The 24,647-nt window shown below is 46.6% G+C and overlaps 2 protein-coding genes across 4 annotated transcripts in view; one reads left to right on the forward strand and one right to left on the reverse strand.

Annotated features, from left to right (window-relative positions):
• LOC135385833 (CUGBP Elav-like family member 4) overlaps positions 1–24,647 on the forward strand; it is a 455,429-nt gene that overhangs the window by 116,761 nt on the left and 314,021 nt on the right. The gene's annotated exons all lie outside the window — the stretch shown is intronic.
• On the reverse strand, positions 11,066–24,199 carry LOC135385832 (uncharacterized). Of its 3 annotated transcripts, none has more exons than XM_064615372.1 (14): positions 23,976–24,199; positions 22,896–22,955; positions 22,707–22,722; positions 22,583–22,612; positions 22,408–22,514; positions 22,268–22,321; positions 20,149–20,238; positions 18,893–18,970; positions 18,654–18,740; positions 17,658–17,705; positions 17,372–17,431; positions 15,706–15,912; positions 12,543–12,719; positions 11,066–11,293 (listed from the first exon to the last, which is right to left on the reverse strand). In XM_064615372.1, exons 1-14 carry the CDS (start codon positions 24,115–24,117, stop codon positions 11,094–11,096), a joined length of 1,356 nt encoding a protein of 451 aa, XP_064471442.1. In that variant the 5' UTR covers positions 24,118–24,199; the 3' UTR covers positions 11,066–11,093. The 3 variants fall into 3 exon arrangements, with proteins under 3 accessions (XP_064471442.1, XP_064471443.1, XP_064471441.1); XM_064615373.1 differs by having other exon boundaries at positions 18,893–18,949; positions 22,250–22,321; positions 23,976–24,198; XM_064615371.1 differs by having other exon boundaries at positions 22,250–22,321; positions 23,976–24,197.

Here is a 24,647-nt window from a genome sequence, read left to right on the forward strand (position 1 = left end):
GACATTCATTGCAAGCAGTCGAGCCAGTGACAGAAAAACAGTTGGCATGTCTTTTGTTCAGTGTGTGTTGTTTATGCATCGTTTAAGGTAGATACGCTTCGTCAGATTATTTCTACATGTATTCACCTTGAGGTGAACCCTCTTCGGCAGTTGTATTATGAAAATGTGTTCTTAATTACGAATACTCATTTTCTTATTTTCTTGTTGTTGTTTTTTTCATATTTCATGTAACCAATACATACCTTTCTCTTTTTCCTTCTGTTTCTTCTTTATACGCGCTCTGCAACTCTTGTATCTCAAACGGAGCTATTTCCTTGGATTCGTTTACGCACGACGACTCCTGTTGCGTACTTCCCTTTCTTCTCTCCGGGAGTGTTGCTCGTTGGAAAAGATTTCAACGATGCTGTCTGTGTTTTTATACCCGTCCGTGAAGCCAACGACGTACACTTGGGAATAGCGGAAGAAACAGAGAGGAAGCGAAGTTGGACGAGGAACATGTTTCACTTACTGGAGTCAGAGCGGCATCCAGGGCTGCGGGTCTTAAGGGAGATTTGGCCGCCTTCGGAGGAAAGCCGCTTCGCCATTTTGGTTTGCGTGGATTGCGAGTAGTTAGTTGTCTTCTATTCACTGCTGTCAGTCGATTCTCTGGGCTACGTTCGAGAAAGTGTCACGCCTTTCCATTCGAAACAATGTGGGACAACTGGTAGAAGATAGAGTAGTATGTTCGATATAGTAGTACGAGAGTACGTGCCCCATGCGTGAGTGACAACTTCTGGAGCAGTGATTACGCTATGGCTATGGAAGCAGAAAGGATGCGTAAGATTCTGTTGTCAGTGATGGTGTCTCTGACTGACGTGGAGACTCAGGGCGAGGCAAAGCTGTATAACGGTGCTTTGCGCCGAGGCCATTGTATTTTTTAAAATGCTGTGTTAGCGCTGCGAAGCAACTGTGGCTACGAGCGGCGTACAGAGGTGGGCAGATTGAGAAAGGACAGCAGGAGGGAGTGGAGCACGGGGGGGGGGGGCGGTTAGTATGCGTCCCGGGCCGACTTCAAGGGGAACACTGCCGACATTAGGCATGGAAGGTCTGCCGCACAATCCAGGGCTAACCTCAGACATGGTGCCGGTGCCGTGATACGAACTCGCGTCACCTCCCAGCCTCGGCGTGGAAGGCAATCATCCTGGGATAAGAAAAAAAGTACCATGACCAATTGCAAGCTAAATTGACGCTGCCCGTAGGAGCCATGTGCTGCATCAGGTCTCCCGGTACCATTTGGTTTTTAGGTTGTGGATGGCGCTCTGACATGAAGTTGGTCAGCGTCAGTTGGTCAGCGTCCGCTTCTTGTGCTTCTATGATGCACGCTGAGAAGCTGAGAATGGCACAAGTTAGATGTGAGAGGTAGACACCATGGTTATACGCCAGCGTAGTATGCACTGCTTGGAAGAACTAAACGACTATGAATTGCAGCTAGCACACGGACGGACTATTGGAGATAAACCGCATTGTTTATCCGCATGAAACCGGGCGCTAACCTTAGCCATGGTGTATGCTGCACACAGTAATTCTTTCTTGCACGTTACGCTTACGCAACTGTTAATCGGCTTTGCTTAATTTTCTCCAGGCAGAGAGATTTCTGGAATAGGATGCCTGAAAACAAGCTACTCACAACGTAAGCCCTGTAATGCCCGCGGCGGCGTCTCCCCGCGCACCGCTTATAGAATGTGGTTTTCATAAAGAGGAGCGGTGTGCTTGCATTCTTCGGTGCGGCTACATACCACGACCTACAAAAGAAATGAAGAAAGGAAAAATCGCCATTTGTAAAAGTATTGCTATAACAAACAAACACTTTGGTTGTTTTTTAGTTGTTGTCGCAGTTGTCAGTGTTTCGTCCGTGCGCAGACGACACGCTCACACAGATTCTCTCCGGCCGCGAAGGCGAAGGCACCCTGCTTTCGAAGAATACAAAAAAAAAGAAGGAGAAGAAGAAGAAGATTAGGCACAATGCAAACCCAAAGCGCGGTTTGAGGTCTGGAGGTGTGCTGTGGCGACGACGCTATTTCTTTTGGGTCACGAAAGCGCTTGGCTCCCCTATTCTAAAGCACGGAAATAGATGTATGGTTGACCCTCCGCAAACCTTTCATTTGACGTCGCTGTTCATCAACTCCAGAATCTATCCAAACAGCGCGTGTGGGCGTGGATATATAAGTGTGCACTACAGCGGTGCACGAAACAAATTCACTAATGCATCGTATATCCTCGTTATAGACAGCTCCTCACACAAAAGTGGCGTGCGTGACACGCTGCCACCGCTAAAATATACACTGGATAGAAGTATGAGCGATTTGCTGCCTTACACGGCGAGGCGTTTCGGCGTCTCCTCTGTCTTGTTAGTAAGCCCGAGAAAAATGGCTTGTTTCTCGAATGCCCTTTGACGAGGTATAGCCAGCCCTTGTCGCTGCATAAAGATTTCAGGCTTTACTTTCCGCTCCTTCACATGACAACGCTGCCTCCATTTTACGAAGTCATCAATTTTTCGTGCCATTTTTCGTTTTAGAAATCAACGTCCCACTTCGGTACACAGAAAGAAGTTTTTACAGTTTTGAATGTCTACTTTTCAACGTATATTCTCTTCGTTGGGCTTTATGCAGGACTCGAACCTCCTGAGGTAGTATTATATCTTCATATATTAGAAGGCCTTTCTTCCGGCTCGTCCATAGTGATACCCGCATCGTGACGGCGCGCCAAAACTTCGCGTTATCAATTTTACTTGTGAGACATTGCGAGTTTCAAAGTGTTATGGAGAGCGTGTAGACACATTTGATGGAGGTGTAAAAGTAGACACCATTTCCCTACAGTTATGCGCATGGTATTAAAAACCCTTCTACCTTGGAAAGCATCTTGGTCGATGCTTTACGAATGAACTGTGCATGAATTGTAAGCGCTGCGAAGGCTAGGATTCCCAGAGCATGAACACGAGTATATATCTCATTTAGGTTTAGCTTTATTCTATTTTTGTTTTCGTCATTGGGTTTATAACATTAGGCTTTCACAGTTGGTCATTACACTGCAGTGTTCTGCAGTTCTGCACGACTCCTTTCACAAACACATTGTGAACCGTGCTGTTGTTGCCTTTGCACTTAGCCGTTGTTGTCGTTGTTGCCTCAAGTGATGCTCGTTGGCCACAAGAGCTACAACATAACTTTGTGGCTCAGATGCTGTCAGAACTAACGCCTTCTTGCGGTCCATTGACCCATTGATGGCCTATGCTCTGCGTATTCGTTCATCACAGAGGGAAAAATCTATACTCCACTGACTGCGCTTGAACGTTTCACGAACTCCGCTGCTTTTGTTCAAAATAGGCCAATGTGCTTGGATACTGAATAATCGGTCCGACTTGCAATACTGAAGCGGATACGTTTCACCTCATCAACTCCATCAACTGCTATGGGACACACCGTACCGCACTCCGCTACCACCTCGTTAAAGATGGGGTATCATGGGTTCTCACCATCGCTATTTCTTCGCCCTACCCAACACGGTTTGATTTCCTTTCTTTTTTTCTTAATCAATATACCCCCCCCCCCCCCCCCCCCAACACGGTGAAGTATTGGATTATGGCGGTATCCAGGTGCCTCAGGGAAACTAAACTTCTTTGCAGGCTTTGATGGCTCCAGTGAGCAGTGAGAGAACAGTTGCACTTATGGTTACCCATCATGCTGTTTTCGTTCCATTAGTTTCCTTTTGTTTTCTTTTTTTAAATGGAGAAGCAAGTCGACTCATGCATGACTAACCTTTGCCGTCATTATTCATTACTCGTCCAAATAAACGTATCCCCCTGCCAAGGTGTCTAGCAATGTGCTTCGGTGTTAGAGAACGAAAACACACACACACGCACAAGTGACTTCCGTAATCGTTCCTCAGAACGTCGTTGATCTTACGAAGCCCGTGATAGAAAATATGATTGCATCGAAACCCTGACACTTTCATTCGGCATCAGTCTGTGCCACATGAAGGCGAGAAGGCCTACGAAATATCAGTGTCGTTGACACGGTATTACGGACCCTATCAGGACCCCCTGCATATTGCCACATCGTCGTCTTTCTGCGATTGATTCGATTCATCGGCGAGCATTGGCAACCGAGTTATCGCAGTCACGTACGGATGGAGCAGCAGAAAACATCTATGAGGAGGATATATATAGATACGTATCTGTGAAAGGTTCTGCGTTGCAGACGGTGAAGCTAACAGCAGAAAGAATCGAAAGAATGGTCCGCCCGCGCTCCTTTCACGTTCCCCCTGTGAAATTTATTCCTACCATATGGAGCGCTGACATCAGTTCACCATATTGCTCTCCGCATTCGTTATGGTTATGCATTTTTTTTTTGTATATTTCTTTTCTTTGCCGTCCCGAGAGAGCTGCCATTCTTACTTTGCTTTGATTTGTGATGTCTGTTCTTCGACTTTACATTTCTGGTCTCCCTAGAGGCGCGGAAGAGACAAACGACGAGCGGCTTTCTTCTGTTACGCCTTTTAAACTTCCGTTACTTTTTAATGAACCAGAGAAGTCAGCGGAGAAAGAGGATGGATCGGTTCTTTCCTAATGCACTGTCTAAAGTAGCTCCGCGATGCCTGCGCGATGCTGCATTGGCGCGGGCACGGAAAAGATACCTCGCATGGACGGAATGCGTTTGACTTTACCCTGCGTAAGGGCTCGCGTAGTCAAGGCCTTTCCAGTGCATGCACCAGATGCTCGAAGAATAAAGCACCGCTCTTTGATTAGCCATACTCTCAGATTTGCCGATACATTAAGACTGGCCACAATTCATTATTTTCACCGGGTAGGTGTTCGCATTACGCTGCCGACATTTGTCTGGAAAGTCTTCGGAAAACCCAGGCAAAACCTCAGACAGCACAGCCGCTTTTTAGGATTCGAGCTCACTACCTCTCAGTCTTCAGCACGACCTTGGCTACCACTAAGAAGTGGGACGCCTTAAACCGCTTGGCCCTGTCGCTGGTTTTACGTGTATTTGATACACGGTATAATTGAAGGCAGAATCACACGTACGCGGTGACTTAGACACATGTACTGTAGGGGTCACGGTTGTCTAAAATCGCCAAATCTCCAAGCGTTGGAAGACTATTTCTTTAGAAGACTATTTCTTAGTAATAAACGCGCGCAGCACATGGTCCACCTTCAAATACAATATTTGCGCAACAGTTTCAAGCGCGAGCGATGTACTGACAGGTGATTTTAGCTAACCGTGTCCCCAACAGTACGTGCGTCCACCGATTGCATGGAAGGTGTCATACTGGGAAGCTTCACGACCATTGAGCTGCACGGAGGGCGATGCTGGAAGAACCACTGCCCGACCAGCTGAGGAGCGAAGAAACTTAGGGAGCAGAGCAGGTAGCATGCGCTCAGCTTCTACTGCTAAACAGCCACGAACAGGTTCCCAAGCCGATTAGCTGTAGGACTGACATTGCGTCTGACTTGCGTCTTCTTTCAGGCTACCTACTGTTGGTAGGGGAGCGTATGGTAGCACAGATTTCGCCTTCAGAGTTCATTTTAACGTGCACATCTTTCAAGTCCGCGTTTCGTGCGTATATTGCTCTCATTCCTGTGTGCGTGTTCCACGCATTTTCGAAACATGGCGCGTTATATGCCCAAATAACTGATGCGTGAGTATGCGCACCTATCCGAGTAGAAAACCTGCTACCTCCTTCATGAAATTTACCCTAACGTGTCACTACCTCCAAACCCTGCGAGTTTACACAGGCTCTTATTAATTCTTGTTTGGTGACAAAGACGTTTGCTATGTCTCTCAACTACTGCGGTGTTGAAAATGTTTGCATAAAATATTTTGAAACCCAACACATACTAACTCTACCATGTAACAGCTCCACTTTTCATCCAGTGCATATATAAGAATAGCACACCGGGGGAAAAAAGCGCGTGTCTTTCACTTCTGATATACGAGCTAAACCCTTGTGAATCTGTAAGGGTTCCTTCCCTGCTGTACACCTTCTCGTCTGAGCGCTATTATGCAACCCTAGTATAAGGCACGTCGGAGTATATTCCATGCCATTCAGCACCTATACGCTTCCTCTTTTCAGGGCGCACAATAGGTGTTGAACTGGATCATTATTTGTCTACGCCTCCCCCGCTTTTCCTTTTGCCACGCGACGCATTTCCGCCACACGAATCCTCCGCAGTGCGCGACCGATCCATTACGGGGTCGTCAGCGCATGAAAAATGGCTCTGCTCAAGAACGTAGACCTCGTCGCAGTTAGAACACACTTCCCCGGCCCGCGCTGTTTTTTGCGCATTGGAATATGATGTTCGCACCGTCAGTATGGTATGTGATCGGGAATGAAATGAGGATTGCTGAGGATTGAATTCACTGCGTATGTCATGCTTCATTATACATGGAACCCCATGGAAGTTCATGGCCTTGACATTTATTTATTTATTTATGTATTCAAAGTACCTTACCTCTCCACTTACTGTAGAATTGCGTAGGGGAGAGGGAAATACAAGTGATAACAACAATGTCAATCACTATATCGAGCTAACACAAAGCCAGTGCTTTCTAAGTATCAGGAAGATTCAGACAGAAATAAACAAAGATTCCTGGAGAACCTATTTCTACTGTTGGTGGCAACTAGGTCCCGTGGAAGGCCATTCCATTCTGATATGGTTCGCACGAAAAATGAACCCTTAAAGACCGACGATCGGTGACGATACGGCTCGACCTTGCATGCGTGATCCAGCCGTTCCGAGATAATATGGGGACTTCGCAAATAATCGTATCGGCTAACACCCGTGTGTCCATAGTAGGGCTGCGTTCCAATACCCCGGTTAGTCGACTGCCTAGTCTCGTTCCAAATCTCGCCAAGTCCGCTATTCAGTCGGCTACCGCCTAGTGCGCATCGATGCAGTCTAGTTATACGCCTGACCATCTGACAGCTGAGATGGAGACGCGCGTTGATGGTACCGGCGTGCCCGCTGTTTCTGCTGGCTTTAAATGTAAAGTTGCACATAGTGGTATGTTTTTTAAAACTGCGTAGAGAGTTGCAACACATGTTTAGTTGTGAAGGTAACAGTTTATGCACAATGTCCTACAAACTTAGCGCATTAGAGTCCTGCTGCGCTTGCGCCGTACGCATTTCTTGCGCGAGCAACGAGATGGCGCCACAGGCGCCTCGGCTAGGCAAGCCTGTCCCAATAGTGACAAGCAAAGGGGTCTACTCAGCTGCCTAGTCAGGCGGCTTCGCGGGCGCGAGGTATTGGAACGCAGCCTAGATGTCGAAAGAGAGTTTCAAACGAGACACCTTGCGGCGATTTTCCAGTGATGTCCAGCCCAAGGCTGCTTTTAAATCTGCTGATCTGACATCCTGAGAGTAATTGTTCGTAACAAACCTTGCAGCTGGATTTTGTACCCTTTCTATTTTCTTCCGAAGACCAATACCAGATGGGCCCCATACTGCGCTAGAATATTCCAGGATCGGGCGAACATACGACTCGTAAACTGTTATCTTGATCTCTCTAGGAGCTAAGCCTAAGGCTTTCTTGGAAAGAATGTGCTGTCAACAAATCTTCAAAGGCTCCGTACACTGGAGAGTTATTTAGTCTAACGTATAACCGTCTAACCCAGTTATAATCTGGGATATTAAAATCACCAGCAATTATCACCACGCTGTCTGAAATTAAAGAAACCTGCTCATGAATTATTAGATCGTCACCACTGTTTGGTGGTCGATAGAAGGAGCAAATCCCAACAGTTAAGCCTTTGAGTAATAGGCGGCACCCTACAGACTCGCAGCAGTCAGCATGAATCGGGACATGAACAGGCCGTAAATGACTACGCACACAAATAAACACACCTCCTCCGTGGCTGCCTCTATCATTTCTAAGCACAGTATATTCTGTTGGGAACACTTCCGAGTCACCCACCGAACAATCAAGCCATCATTCAGTTCCTATCAGAATACCAGGGTTTATCGCAGACAAGAGCATACAGAAGTCGTCCGCCTTATTCTTTAAGCTTCTTACATTCAGAGATAAGACAGTGAGGTCAGGTGCTGTACCTGAGGTTCGATGACTTAGCTATGTCGAACTGGCATTCTATTCTAATCTAATTCGATTTCTAATTCTATTCTAATCTACTTATGTTATCCCTATTAGTATTTACATCATCAATAAGGTGCTCGAACTTCTGGATTTGAGACGGAATGGCTTTGATTTCAGTACGAGTTTCGCTCATGAATTCTTTCATTTGGTTTTGATCCTTCCTTATCTGAGCCATCACTTTGCCGTCCCTCATTTGATTACTATTTGATTTGATTAGTATTTCCTTGAGCACATCGTCAGTGGAAGGACCTGGGCTTGTTTCAATATCCCCAGAACACAACAGCTTAGTCACGTGCCAACACTCAGACATCATTGCTACAACTTGTCGGATGCACGGCAAGACCACTATGCATGGCCACCATGCAATTTAGTGCATGGAGTGTGAACTTAAAAAAAAATTGCTAGTGTGCACTAAACAGTTACAAGACCAGCTTTGTTGATCAGCAGCAACTGATAGCTTCTCTAACGCGGGCTCAACAATGGCGAAAATTTATCGTTCGTTGGGATCGTGTGCTCCGAAAACAGTGCTTGGCGTGTCGCGTCACTTGTCACACATTGCGAAGTCTGTTTTCCACGAATGATCATTAGAACTAATCACTATTTACTGTGTGGAAGAGTCCCACCAAAATCGAAGAGTCAACAACAACAACAATAGATGACGACGATGAGATGGGGTGTTTCACCGCGGTGTCGCGGTACCCTGCCCCATCAAATCAAATGAAATCAGTAATCACTAAATTCTCACACTCAGAGTGTCTAATCCACTCAGAGTGTTCTCTTCATCGTGCCCACAACGTGACCTGGATGTGGGAAGAGAGGTATTAGGGACCGCTTTATGAAGAACCGAAATTGTATTTACGAAATGTTGCATGCTCAGGTGCGCGCAGCGTAAATAGGCTAAGCATGTCAAGTTGCGCGCAGCATATATATACTTCGAGAGACATGCCTCATAAAGCACATGTATTATAGGATAAGCTGTCATGGGCAGACGTGTGCCAGTTACTAAAAAAAAAAGTAATTGATTGCCGTTAAGATTATTAAAGTAACGCGTTATTCGGGCCGTTGCTTTCAATTTATGCAAACATTTGCGTCTCCGTGTACTTCGAAAAAACGCAAGTGATTGAAAAATCTGAAATAGCGCGAAAGACTCGCGCGGGAGAAGCAAGCAATAATATTTTGCATGTCAACAAATGAGCCACATAACGTTGCTATTTACACACCGACACGGTCACTGCTCAAAATTTTGCTTTCATTTTGCCGTGCTTTGATATCAAGATATCGGTGAAAGAAGAAAGTCACTGAAAAGGTGAGCCAGCTGTAGGGATCGAACCCACATCTTCTGGATTACCGGTCCAGATATCGGTGACTACGCTGAAGACCCGCTCTACAGCAGTGCTGTGTTGTACAGGTCCCGACAAAAGTTTACGGAACACGCGAGCGGTGTATTTTCTCCTCGGTACGACACCCTAGCGGCAAGCGGAAGCTGGCGAAATCAGGCCAGTTCACTGCCTCAGAGGGGTGGACGACTGCGCTCTTAGCGACACACAGCGGTAGTTTCGGTATGATTACTGTTGTATGTGCCCGCAAAGTGAGATGGATTTTACTGCTGCGCTCGCCAACAACTCGTGACTCATGTCAGTTGTTTATCAATCAATCAATTATCAATGTCAGCGTCAATTGTTTATCAGCTCGTCACGCGTCGTCCATAATAAAACAACTGTTTACCAGATACCTTTCTTTCTCTTGTCTACATATCATAGATTTCCAGGAAAAGCAATACACCGTAAAGTGTTGCCACTATGATTCATCCTTGTTATCACGATGATGACTCCCTGTCTCAACAATCGTTGAATCACGTGTTGTTGGCGAGCGCAGCAGTAAAATCTATCTCACTTTGCGGGCACATACAATAGTAATCATACCGAAATTACCGCTGTGTGTCGCTAAGAGCGCAGTCGTCCACCCCTCTGAGGCAGTGAACTGGCCTGATTTCGCCAGCTTCCGCTTGCCGCTAGGGTGTCGTACCGAGGAGAAAATACACCGCTCGCGTGTTCCGTAAACTTTTGTCGGGACCTGTACCTGAAAAACACTTACCGTATGATCGGGTACTTGGTGAGAACTGACAAGGAACCGTTGCTAGGACAAGATAGGTATAGCGCCTCTGGGTACAGCCACACACCATTCCCAATGACTTCGATCACAGTAGTCCTCCGTGTATTTTTTAGCGTTATTCGCTTGCAGACTCCTAGTGCCTTCCTCGGTGAAATAATGGCGTCGCACGTAACCAGGAGAATGACAACTAACAGGGACCAGCGTAACTAAGCACCCGACTGTACGACTTGTTCCGTGTAGAGAGGTACCCTTTGAGGGCGCAACAGTAGAAAACCTGACGGACTGACAATTAGTATGTCACTGGGAACTTGCACATGACTCACTAGAATTCCAAAGCATGACCTACTGTAACCGGACACAGCACACTAGGGGAGGAGGAATTGGGAGATGAGGAAGAGGGGCCATAGCATTCCAGAACGCTATTACGATGGCTTCTGCTCACTATAGTAGAATAGCCCAACAAAGACACAGGAAAAATCAGACTGTACTTCAAGAGTAATTGTAATCGGATTACTTGGAAAATTGCTTCTTCGAAACTAATTGATTACTCGAAAAAAATACTAAAAAATAATTGATTACATGTAACGCAATTACTTGTAAAGTGTTACGTAGTGACTCATCTCTACCGACCTTGTACAGTCCCCTAAAAACAAAGAAAAGTTGCTATATTGCGTTACGCCTGTCGATTAGTCCTTCCGTCGAACGATGCCAGTAGTGTGCGACTAATGCAAGCCAAGCCATACCATACCATACCATATCACTCCGATGCTGATGTCAATTACTTGCCATCCTTCACTAAATTAAAGCCAGCAGTTAGCGTGCTCTCCTGCCAACGTGCCTTTTGATTTATTCAACCATTTTTCTGTTGGCATTCGTCGAAGCATGTTGTCATGGTAACGTACTTGGGACGTACACAAGTTGCTTCGTTCCATTCTTCGCATTTCCGAGAGGTCACGTCGAAGTAGGCTCTGTAGAGCTTGTCACTTTGTAAGCATGGACGAGCCTCTCGCAGTGGATGCCTCATGGAACATGCGGTGCTGTTGCTTTTTTCTGCATCAAAAGCGACACGTTAATTTGAAGAATGAGAAACTTGCGAGAAATATTGTCTGCACAAACCGAACTATGGCTATAAAGTGTTACTTTTCAACAGATGCCACTGCTACATGAACTTGTGGACATCTAGGCACTTGTTGATATGTGAACACGCCCGTATGTTATCTGCTTGATGTTACAGCGATAGCTGTAAATGGGGGGCGGAGATTCTGGAATCGACGGAAGAGTGTCTGAAGCATTCAGTAAAGCGCTTCCGCCCACGCCTCAGAGGGCGCCACAGTCTCACGTTGTAACGTCTCAGGTGCGCCCGACGGCTGCGCTGTTGGTGAAACAGCGCGAAGGATTGGCGTTAATTCTGCCATAATCTTATAAAGCGTTTTTACGAAATTGCAATAGTTCTAGGGTAGGGTCCTGTGAGATCTGTGTCAAAAGTAGTGCGCCTTAAGAAAACGTCTTGAAACATATAGAATGCGAGAACCGGCGTGACTATGGAGGATAGCCCTAATCTGCTGCTGTGACGTGGCCGGGAGATCAGATTACACCTACCAATGAAAATTCATCTTGAAGTTGGCTGTAACATTTCCTCGAGGATGAGGAACAACACGAACGGGCAACTGAATTCCTCTGTCAAGTCGCTTGGATTGTCCCACCAGCCAGCCCACACTGGCGCTCCCACAACCTTCCGGCATGTAGTTATGTCATCCTCATTCATCCCCTCGAGAGATCCCGCAAGGAGCAAGAGTCATTCGACAGCGCGTACATGTCCGTGCGGGCCATACATCCCTGTTGCTTGGGCACATTCTCGGGCCTATAGGTCACTGCTGTGTAGGGTGCCTCAATCCTAGCTCCCTCTGTGTAGGGTGGAGTCCCCCACTTTTTTCATACCTCCCCTGCTATGTATTTACTAAACTCCAAAATGCAGTGTGGAGCTAAGCGTATAGCTACACTTTTCGGAGCGCATGGCGAGTTGCGCGTGGGCGTAAAGACGGCGGAAATTCGTAGCAGACGACACTGTTGTCTTCACCCTGTGCAGAGGGAGCTAGTATTTGGGTACCCTATTTTACCGCAATTTTGCTCTGTCACATGAACAGCTTTTTGCGCTGGGTTTACAAACAACGTAAAACTTGAAATAAGAAAAAAAAAAGCAACAAACTTATAATATGCTTCCAAGACAGACTGTGCTGCTTGCGACACCTTTTAGTGGTCGTTCACTGGAGCGACCACGTAGCACCTTGTAATACCTTACCTTTGATGCATACTTTTTCGCAGTCATTCTTCGTGAGAAAACCGCGTCCATCACTTACGCACACGACTCGTGGCAAGTCGATGCACAGTCCTTTCTTTGCGCTGTATACATAATTGATGTTGCGAAAATCGCCGCTGCACGTGCAAGCCACGGCACCTGCGCATGAGCTCTTGGTACCTGCAAGAAGATTCCCCATTGCTATGACTTATTCCCAACCATTAATAACGGTTCCAAGTGGCAAACCTTTCGTCGAATTGTCGTGTACAGGGTAGCCGCAAGCCTTCTACATCTATCCTGGTTGTGAGCAAGACTGCATAGACGTACAGTTCATGCTAGGGCCCGCGCGTATGCTCATACATTTTCTCACTTTCAACCCGTTCAGTAGGCTATTAGTATGACTCCGATTCATTGTTCGATCTATTCCACGTCAGTAGACCCCGTTGTGGCAATGTCACGTCTGTTCACGCGTGGGCGCTGAGAAGTATACCAGTGGCGTGGCCGAGTCAGAAAAAGCATCCACTCGTTGGTGTTAGCCGTGGTCGTGCTCAAGACTGCGATGCGCTGGGTTGGAATCCTACCAACCACTGTGCTGTCTAAGGTTTTCCTTGGGTTTCCCGGCAGACTTTCCGGACGAATGTCGTCACAATTGCCCCAAAAGGCGGCCCAGGACGCATGCTACGCCCTGTTCCCTACTCCTTCCTGTTGTCGCTCTCCACCTGTCCACGTCTGTACGTCGCTCATAGCCACTGTTGCTCCGCGGCGGTAAGAGGGGACTTTTAAAGGATGTAGCGAGTGCATTGTGCCCATCGGAACTGAAAGGTGTTTTAAAGGGGCACTAAAGTGCAAAAATATCTCCTCGCGATATAAAAGATTCCGTCAACTTGAAAATAATGCAAAAGGAACGAGATTCACCCACTGCGCCGTTTGGAATTAAAACGTGAATAAAGGCGCCAATTTGGAGGTACCTCTTTCCTTCCTCCGAATCGGCGCAAAACGTCAAGGGCACGTCACCCCCAGCGCATCCAGTTATCAAAGCAAACACATCGGCGCAGTGCGAGGGAAGCACCGACTCGGCAGTGACGCGTAGCGATACACACTTCCCCGGAGCCCATCTGTAGCAGCAGGAGCTTTCGCTAATACCCCACACAACAAGGTAACAGGCACAGGATCAGGCGGCGTTCATGCGGGGCAGCTTTTTTCAGCAACTATGCTGTCAGTCAACCGAAACCGGGAACCTCTGGCAACCCAAGTTGTTCGGTATCGTTCCTCGAGTGAGACTTGGAGAAGTTTTCGTGCACCCCCTATTCAGTGGCGGGAGCATTGTCACGTGACTCTCGATGGCGTGATGATTTTAATCGTGGGTTGATGGGTTCAAATCCTGCAGGGTCAGCTGAGAAATCTTTTTCTTTTGTTTTACCAATGCCACACAAACGTGCCAAAAGATATTTATTGAAGATAATGATGATCTTTTGGCGCAAAAAGACAAAGATGTAGTAAAGAGAAGCTAAAAAAAAGAAGCCATCAGTTGGATTCGAACACACATTCTCCGGCTGCCGTAAGTTTGCTTGTAGGTGGCGCCATTGGTGGAGCTACCGAGTCGCACGTGCGAACGCGATCTCGAAGTGGCAGGTGGGACATTTCGTCATTACGACGTATCCATTCGTTATTTTGACGTGAAACGCCTCATTACACACACCTCAAAATCAGCGCACATCCCGAAATAGCGCGCTCTTATTGTTACTACGTTGCATTGCGAGTCTATTCGAAATAATGAACATTCAGTACGGAATATATATACATCTTCGAGTAGCCTATGAGACCCATAAACGCCAACCCCTTTAGTGTCCCTGTAAGACTAAGGTTTAAACATTGTATTTTTTAAAGATTTTTCTGCAGAATGAAAACCTCCCTTTGTAGTCTCATCTTTCTGTCTGCCATTATTTGGCGAAGTGTTAGGGGACACGCGTATCCTGGCGGTTTCACCACCGTCCGCGCACGGCCAGCACTTTCATGCTCAGAATCACAGTTAGCCTACTTGGTGACAGACCGTGTGCTTCCAACATCAACGTTATAATATTCATGCCGAACTGCAGAATGACATTCTTGTGATAAAGCTGGAGCACGGTTAAGGTCTTGATGTGGAGCGCTAGTCTTCGAAAGTGGACCAAGAACGAGGCGAAATGATCTGTACTGGTAAGCATCATCGACTAGTATCCAACATAGCAACCCATATACTAAAGAAAAAAACATGGTTTACGTTTTTTCACACCACCGGGCAGAAGACTAGCCGACACCATGACCTGGGAGCAACAACATCCACCCTTCTGTCATTTCCAAACCGAATGCAACTGCAACACATCGCACCCTTCGCGTAAAAAATGCGTGACTGCCCGTATATGAACGAGCGCCTTAACTTAAGCCTGTCACTTAAGCCTGACAGGCGCTTCTGTAGCAATTCGTCCGTGCAACCGACATAAAACTACCGCCCGAAAAGGAGCATAGAGGGGCCCGAAACCAAAAATATGTCAGCAATAGTACAAATGAGGACTACAAGTATTGGTATACAAAATTCGCACAAAAGGCACGATGGCAGCGTTCAGTCCTGGAACGGACGAAAGCGTGCAGTCAAACGTCACGTCGTCCGCCAATAGGGAGTTCTAGCAAACCATGAGCGCCCTCCAGTTGATAGAGAGCTGATAGAGAGCTGATAGAGATACGGAAGGAGAGTCGTAGGGTGCTCACGGTTTCCTAAAACCCCCTATTACTACGCATCCTTTCCGTTTGGGGTTGTATTTGGTGGCGCGCGTCCGCGTCTGGCAGCGTACCTGTCGTCTTGCTCCCGCGCTTACCAACGATTACAAACGATTCTCGGCAGCCAATAAGAGTGCTAGAATGATCTGAGATCACAACACGCCAGGACTAGTTGCTCTGGTGCCATAAAACACCAAAAGCACGCCAGGAGGAACCTGGAGGGATCGCCGTCGCTGCGCGCACTCTTGTAAGCTAATTTTCTCGGGACGTGCGCTTAGCAAGGAAATATTGTGCATCACAGTTAGAGATCTGTATACCGATATCAGAAGTAGAAAAAGGGAAAGAAAACGTGTGTTCGCGCGCCTTCAACGCTCCTTTAACCTTCACAGGCGCCTAAGCTTGAGCCGGTTACCATTGCACTGTTGTTCGCAGTCCTGCTTTGTTTGGAACCTTCCTCCGTCGCCGCCAAGGCACCACTTCTCCTGCAGCCAGGGTTGACAGAAGCTTCCTTGCTTGCCAACACCGCAGGCGTAAGGAACGGTCTCCCCTGCTCTTTCGCACTTTCCAATGGTTGCATTGACCGTGCACACGTCCTCCACCATGTAGTCCGATAAATCACCTGCGAGCATCATGCAACAACATGCAACACCAGTGTCCTTTAACGTCTTAACGACGAAGTCATATGATTAAAGCTTCGAACAGGCGCTGCGCAAGCTATGACACGCGACTTCGAGTTTGTAATTACACGTAGGCACGCGAAACTTGCAATGACAAAACACCAATTCAGGTACACTCTGCCTGACAGGATGTTCACTGTCCGCATACACAATGTGTCCCAGAGAACGTGTCATTGAATTATAATTAAAAAAACTACGTCACCTAGAATCATGCGGTCAACGGCAGTTCTTACTAGGTTTTTGCCACCTCCTGATGTGAATGCCATGTATCGTAAGTTTAATTATGTAAATATTTGCGGACTAGACTCGGATATTTGCCTAGTAAAGGTCACCTTTTTTACCCCATCAATATGAAGAGCGTGGGTAAAATACCGGTAAAACACCGGTAAAACACCGGTGGGTGGGTAGACGACATACTTAGATCCACCGAAAAGAGGGTAAAAAACGGCCCTTTCTTGGCAAATTTCCGACTTCAGTTCCCAAAAATTTTGATAATTAAGCTTCCGTTACACGACATTCACATCAGAAAGTGGCAAAAACCTAGTAAGAACAAATGCCGTTGACCGCATGATTCTAGGTGATGTAGTTTTTTATTGTGTGTGCAGATAAACCTAACCGGCATTTGCGCACTTAGCTTGTTGTCTACTTAACTGACGAACTTCTGGTGGCGCACGATGGTGCATTGATGCATGCGAAATCTACAGAAAAATCGTGGAAACCATACTCAGCTTAAAAAATACAGAGCAGCGAAAATGTCGGCCTCCGTGCATCAAAATAGAGCAACATGGCGAAAACAGGAGAGTTGTGTTCAGGTACCACTAGGGGAGCTATCGGTACAGAAACCGAAACGATGTCCCACATGGATGCTCATCGGTAGCGCCCCTAGCCGTACCTACACGTAACTCTCCTGAGACCGCCATGCACTGTCATGACCGCTCTATTCTAATGCATGGAAGCTGACGTTTTTGTTGTTCCGACTTTTCTAAGCTGATTATGGCTTCCGCAATTTTTCTGTAGATTTTGCACGCATAAATGCGTCAGGGTGCGCCACCGGAAGTTCGTCAGTTAAGTAGACAACAAGGTCGCAAATGACGGTTTGGTTTATCTGCACACAACCTGTAATTCAATGACGCGTTTTCTGGGACACCCTGTATAACCGTGGATCGCCTTCGCTTAGTGCCTACTATATGCACAGTGCTTCTGAGTTATTTCGAAAGCCTTTCCAGATTTACGCGCTCGTGCATAAACTGCAGATTTTTCTGCGGGTTTGCGCTGCACTTGGAGTTCAATGGGGAACAGACAGTTTAGTTGACGTTAATATCGGTAAAACTTCAGTCTGCCTTAATTCAGAGTCAAGGGGTCAGTTTCACTGCTTCTATAATGTAAGAGAAGAAAGAGTACCGTATCCCATCGCGTTTTCCACGTCATCGTCGTCAGATTCCTGGGCTTTGGTATTCACACCTGAAACGTCCAATCCAGCATTTACAATGTGTCGTGCAATGCTCGAGTAACATCATTCATAGCCTGAAGCGCTCGCAGCACTTGTCTGTCAGTGTAGTCCTACTACTTTTTGTCTTAGCAATGCAGTATTGCGTGCGTACCACGCCTGAATGTCACTATTCCATGTGATAATGCTGAGAGAGATGTTTGTACTACGGAGTCAATCGTTCTTTAAAGGAAAACTTACTGGCCGGGGCGTGCACACCTGCATTTGCACTCTTGACATTCGGCTTTCCTGCAGGGATATAGACGACATACTTAGATCCACCGAAAAAAAAATCGTGTTTTGGAGTAACGAAGAGAGCATTTGCGTTCGATCCGAATTTCCAATCGAATGTATGTTTTTTAGAAACCAAATGTATCCGAACAGTGCGAAGCTGCACACGTAACGCCGAAAACGGCACACGAGAGCGCATCGCACAAAGTGAACGCTACTTCATTCCAATCCGTATATTTATATCGCGCATGTGCGTATATACCCGCATGTATTCGATTCAGTTATCTATTTGCCTTGTATTTGGCTCAGTGACTAGTATTCACTTTGAATTTCCTTTTTGCTATGTATCTCTTCACCAGCTCCCGTGGCATAGTGGTTAAGATGATCGCTTTCCACGCCGAGACTGGGAGGCGACACGGGTTCGAATCCCGTCACCAGCTGTGCTGTCTGAGGTTTTCCCTGGGTTTTCCGAAGACTTTCCAGGCGAATGTTGGCACAGTTCCCCCTGAAGTCGGCCCAGGACGCATATTAACCCCTCTGTCCCCCCCTCCTTCCTGCTGTCCACTCTCCAACTGTCCACGTCAGTACGCCGCTCATAGCCACAGTTGCTTCGCAGCGCTAACACGCTAAAATTTCAAAAATGCATCTCTTCAGTTTGTATTCGCTTCGGCTTTAAAATAACTATTCGCGCACAGCTATAAAAATTACACGAGGAGGGCGTAATGATGACGGGACGCAGCGCTTTCTGAAGTACAGTGATGCTAGGGTACCCAGTACCTCTATCCATCTTGGCCGGAAACGCCGTGGAGAAACCATTAAAGATGGCCACTCGGTTTGAAGTGTGCACGAGTGAAGAGCAACGTTCTGTGATAAGATTTCTCGCCGCGGAAGGCGTGGAACTGCTGGCAGTGTACTGGTGCTGACCCTTTGTGGCGGAATCACGAGCGACGATGATAGCAAACTTACCTGTGATGGATTTCTGCTTTTCTGCGGCAACTGCTTTCTTGGGTTTCGACCGTGCCTCCGCCTTTGTTGACTTCCCTTCGGTCTTATCTTTAAATACGAGAACTTCAAGCATGACAACTCTCAAAGTTGTCTTTACCCGTTAATTACAGCGTTGTCAGTGTCAGTGTAAACGCTCAATTACGCGAACAGAAGCCCTGTAGCGACACTGGGTCGAGTGCATCAAGGGCAGTTCCACTTACCCTCGTCCTCCAGTGTTGTCGCGTGTGTCTCGGAGGGATCCTTTGGTTCGGGAACCTCTGTCGGTACAGAAGAAACCCCTGGGTCATAAGTCATTTTATCAGTTTTATCAGTTATCCATACGTAACGACTCTACCGTGGGTCTCATTTGCCTATAGAGCACAAGGTCCACGAGCGAGTTCGGGATATCCCACTAAAACCTCGACCCGCGAAACAATGACAAAGAAAAGTAACGCAAAAAGTATGCTTGAGCTTGTAATCGGCTATTTAGCGCATCACGAGTTTGCTTGGTAGTGACATGAAGTGCCTCTATGATCCAGCTGCGATATAAATTTAACATGTCAGAGAATCGTTGGGGCGATATGCCTTCACAGCAACGACTTGTACAGCTCTTGCTTCGTACTAGAATTTCTACATCCAGTAACAGTGCTGTTTAGTTAGCGACTGAGTTAGAGACACTCAGTATCAGTCACGTCAGATCATGTCAACGGCACGGCAACGCATCCGAGAATGTCAGGACATCCTCTCCTTCCCTCTACATCAGGGGAGGGAAGGGAAAGGTGAGCCATAACGCACACGAGTAGGCTTGCTAGTCCCTTATTAATAAAAAAAAAGTAGTCTGATGCGTAATCATAATTGACATTGGGGTAGAGTGGGGGGGGGGGATATGTTCATTTCGATGAGGAATGAATAATGAAAGGAAAGGTTAGCCATACAGGAGTCGGCTTGCGATTCCCATGACACTGTTCCTTCACGGTTCGCTTTTGGAGGCGCGATCACAAGCTTACCAAGGAGTTCTGTTTCAATGAGGAACCTGAGTAGCGCTGCAGTCACGTCACTATATTGGGTAGAAGTGAAACCTCCCGTTTCATTAACATTTTTTCTTCAGTCTCTTCAGAAGTTGCCGACGGCTGAGAACCAGTGGTTTTGCAGATATCCCGAGTGGTTATACCGATATTACCGATGTCCGAGTTTTCGATCGTTCGTTTTAGAACCTTTGTGTTATCCCGTCTATACGAGGATGTCTTTGCCGTGTAAGCAGTATCTATGGTATCTGGACACTACAAGGCAAATTCTTCTTTGGAGAAGCTAAAAGACAGCCTACGACTGATGCTCGTGCAGACGAGGTACAACCATGCGAACCCCGGCGATTTATTTCAGGAATGCAAGGTGGTGAGGGAATGGAGAATTGCGTGGAGAAACAATTAAATGTCCTTGTAAATTGCTGCACGCGTAGTCAGGCAAGTGAATGGCGTACCGCTATTTTCGGGGCTACTTCTATCCTTTGCCACCTTTCCACGTCCTGACTTGCCGTGCTCTGTTTTCACCTTATCGATTGTCTTGCCATCTGCACAATAAAGGAAACATGTCAGTTGTAAAACGTTTGCGTTTCAGTCGGAGTTTGCAAGACATGCTACGCCTACAAGGCGAAAAGCTTTCGTTAAGTCCTGTCATTCGTACACCTGTCTGAATTGATCACACATCAACGCAGTTCGCCTGCAGGTTCCTAAATTCCTCTGCGTTTCTGATAGTGTGGTATCATCCCGTAGGAAGTAGGGGAAGTGCTGCTTCCCTTCCCTTCACATTCTGTGTTCCAATGAAGTGCTAACATCGTAGACCAGAAGCAAATGTCGACTTCTGCAACTAAAACAATGACTTAGCAAATAGGCGTCGCAGACGCTATAATGGTATTCGAAATCAGCATTATGCGCGAAACTCCGAACAAGCTTATGACGATTATGACTATAGTCTATCTGGACTGGAGCTTTAGCACGCGCTCATCGGCGTGTTTCACTTTATCTTTTAGTTCCATACACGTTTTTCGCAAGCCACATGGCATTCGCTATCATTACTTTTTTAATCAGGAAACTTGCCGCATTAATTATCGTCCAACGAGGTTCCATTTCGTCTATACAGGGTGGTCCACCAACCATGATACAAATTCATAGTAAAAAACGTAGGCCCCGGAGAGACATGCGGTCAAGGGATTTTCTTCTGCCAATAACTTTTGACACATATTGGTAGCATTTTTATTTCATTTCAATTGACGGAAAGTTAATTTCTTGAATTGAACTCCGAAATTTCCCAAGGCAACCTGACGTTTTCTTTGCAGAAATGGGTTCCCCGTGGTCATTTTACTCAGTATAGCACATAATCCCACTCGTAATGCAATGGCAATTGCCGAAATAAATTCGCCGAAAATTCGTGGAAATGAGCGCTTGGCTCCGCCTCTTTTTTGACGGCTCGTAGTTTGAGCGCAAAGCTGCGAAGAAAGGAGGTTACATTTTCACACCACACGAGGGGGAAAGGGTACAAGTCTTACCCACGGAACAAACATGCGCGGTGAGTGCGGGAAAAAGAGCTATCTTATCAGAAATGAGGTCACCCGACGGCTTGTAACCCTTTCCCCCGTCGTGTGGCGTGTCAATGTAACCTCCTTTCTTCGCAGCTTTGCGCTCGAGTGGGATTATGTGCTATACTGAGTAAAATGACCACGGGGAACCCATTTCCGCAAAGAAAACGTTAGGTTGCCTTGGGAAATTTCGAAGTTTAATTCAAGAACTTAACTTTCTCTCAAGTGAAATGAAATAAAATGTTACCAATAAGTGGCAAAAGTTATTGTCGGAAAAAATCCCTTGACCTCGTGTCTCTCCGGGGCCTACGTTTTTTACTATGAATTTTTATCATGGTTGGTGGACCACCCTGTATGAATGGTCATGCGTGTACGGCTCGCGTCAAAGTTAGCTTGAACACCGGCCCCTCTAGCCTGCGAAGCGGGAAGGGGATGGGGCCACTCCGGAGCGCCTAGCAGGAAACAACGCCTTCATAATGAGGGTCAACTGTAAATAGAAAATCAAAACACCCTCCACCGTTATTTCTACTAAGCACCACCAAGGTCCGCAGGCCGAAATGGCGTTGAAGTTAGCACTGATTTAAGCTGTACATCGATGCACTACTTCGCGGTAAGGCACTAAATACACTCTACAGAGTAAACAGAGTAAACTGGGAATAATTATAAACTCCAGCCCCCAATTACGCTGTAGTTACGCCCCGTTTCAGTCCCTTCAGCCTGATATTTACCCCTCAGCGCTGCAAATAGTGCCTAAACTTCAGATAAACGTTCGTGCGTTTAGTCTCGAAAGGGTCTAATGGCTGCGGCAGTGCAGCTAGCGCCTAAAATGAATTTTTTTCTTCTTATAGTATAGTAGTCAAGCAGCGCCCTTTTAACCTTGCTGTTCTTAGCGAAGTTCATACAGAGGACTTGAGCGCGCAAAGGCTTGAGGTCCTGTTTAGGCTTTTACATGAATTGCAACCGCAGCAGTGAAGCTGTGTGTATGCTGAACAACAGACTTGCTTACTTGCTGATGGTTGATTACCTGGAGGATGGCCTATCTCTGAAGAGGCAATTGCAGAATTTTCATGGTGCTGGCCTGTAATTTTAGAGTGTTCCGGTTTCCTTCATCGCACAATACAGAGCATAATACGCATTCTGCGAAGATCTGATCATTGCGCTTACTTTTATACACGAACACACCAGTCGTGCACAAAACCATAGCTACGACCAGCGCACCACTGAAGACGCCTGCCGCCTTCCGACTGACCACAGGGTTCGTCGATGACATCCTGCACCATACGGAACATTAGTACCGTCCACACGTGTACGGTATTACACAGCAGCTGCTCATACAGACCTTGTGCTCTTCGTATAGAGTTGGCTGGCCCTAAATCACAACCACAACAGAAAACATGTCGAGTCACACACGTGATTTTTTAAATAAATGTCCAGTGGAACAACGAGTTAGACGAAACACTTACGGATATTGTGTAGCAACTGCAAAAACAAATGATGTCGTTATCGTTCTCAACTCCTGTTCAAAACTTGAGAACTGAGAGCGCTACGTTGGGCAATCGATGCAGATGTGCTTAAGTTTTCGTATCACCCAGTCGTATGACACTTTAGCGAAACGTGTTGAAAACGAACGAGAGATGAAAGTATGACTTTACCGGGTGGCTTTCCTGAATCAATTCTCTTGACATTCTGAAACGTAGGTCCCGTCACTTCGGCTGTTGAAATAAACAAGGAAAAAAAGTTCACTGATTTAATATGTAATCAATATTGCTCTGGACAGATTAAAGACAGGTAATTTCATATTGCATGCGACGGCTTGTCATATCGGCGAGTTATATCGACAGACGTGTCATACATATGTCTTTCGCATATCCAACCACTTTCTAACACTCGCAAGTAGGATGAGTACCTACTAGCGTGTGTACCGTAGAAGTTTTTTCTTATTTATTTATTTTTTCGCTTGGAATTATTTTTCGCTCATCCATCCAAAATGGCCATATGGCCATATGAGGGCGAAAATCGTTCTGCGCTCGATGCCTTGACCCTTTCTACTACAGCGTGGGTAGTTTAAGCAAGCCGCAGATGACTGTTTTGTCCCATCAGGCAAGATGGCAAGGAAAGTAAATTGATCATGTTTTTGTTACTCCTACAAACGCGTTCCACTGTATGTCATTCCCCGCCTTCTCAAAACCAGGTCGTATGACAGTACGACATCTCAGCCGAATTCAGTGCCTTTAGTGATTGGCTGACTTTCACACGGCCAGTACTATCGCCTCCTGCGTTGTACAGCGCTTTTCGTCCGGTGTCTGTGAGGAGAGGAAAGGGATTGACCTAGGACGCTGTCATCCCCGTCAACAACGGGTGTCTTGGTACGTGCCGAAACATGCCAGAGTATTGGCCACGGCACGATAGGCCAGAGCAAAGCTCTCCCGGAAACCTGTGTCGCGAATTTAAGTTATCGCAAATCACTGCTCGAACCAGGTTTGTTCGAAAATGCGAAAATATTTTCCACGAGAAAAAACGAAACACTTCTACAGTTTATACAGGTGCTACGCATATTCAAAAGTACCCTTCCTTGGTTACAAATGATCCCTCACCAATGCGTGCAACACTCATGCCAGCACTGTGAAATGACACTGGTAGTGATAGCTGCTTCCTGTGATAGTGGTATTCCTATGGCCACATCGTCCGCCGTAAAGCTAGTAGGGGGACCCCTACACTGGGAACTAACTTACGTGTTGTTTCGTAGCTCGAAGACTCGAAGCTGCTGGAAGTTTCTGTTGTGTAGGACGAGCTGTCGATCCTACGCGCTGGCAGCGGTTGTAGCTGCTGTAATCTTTGCTGCTGTTGCTGTTGCTGCTGCTGTTGCGGGTTCATAGCTATTTCCAGCACTCCGAACGCGCAGCAAGAGCGCGGCCCGTCTGCACTGTCACTTCGTCGTCTAATAGCTAACGTGCATGATATAGCACGTGTATTGGGGCTGTTTGGTTACAGCTGTGGCAAAACTGCTTGGAAGCAGCATGTACGCGAATATACTCACTATAGAGACTTTTCACAACCTAAGGTAACTCAGTAAGCGAACATATTTCTTTGTAGCTTAATATTGCACGTGGGTGTAACTTCTAATACCGGTGGTATATGGTGATTAGGATGTCTTCATGATGGGCCGGTATTATTCTGTTTCTTTTTAATACAGTTTATCGAACAGGGTAGTAAACGTTGTCCAAGGGCTAACTCTGACTTCAGGAACAATCATGAATATGACGAACAAGTGCTCTCGAAACCTATCGGGCTATCCGCATTTGTTTGTGCGTTGAGGGCTATGGAACAAACCCCATTCACAGATGCACATTTCCGCTCAGAGTCATAGGTAATGTGGTCATCTTTTGATGTCAACGCTTCGCTAT

This window comes from Ornithodoros turicata, chromosome 2 (genome assembly GCF_037126465.1).
Source record: "Ornithodoros turicata isolate Travis chromosome 2, ASM3712646v1, whole genome shotgun sequence".
NCBI lineage: Eukaryota > Metazoa > Arthropoda > Arachnida > Ixodida > Argasidae > Ornithodoros > Ornithodoros turicata.

Excerpts from the sequence above, each read along its gene's own strand:
- LOC135385832 (XM_064615371.1), bottom strand. The coding sequence starts at position 24,117 with ATGAACCCGCAACAGCAGCAGCAACAGCAACAGCAGCAAAGATTACAG. Across the intron at positions 22,515-22,582 it reads CTCTATACGAAGAGCACAAG|GATGTCATCGACGAACCCTG; the intron begins GTCTGTATGAGC and ends CGTATGGTGCAG. Across the intron at positions 22,322-22,407 it reads TGGTGTGTTCGTGTATAAAA|GCCAGCACCATGAAAATTCT; the intron begins GTAAGCGCAATG and ends CTAAAATTACAG.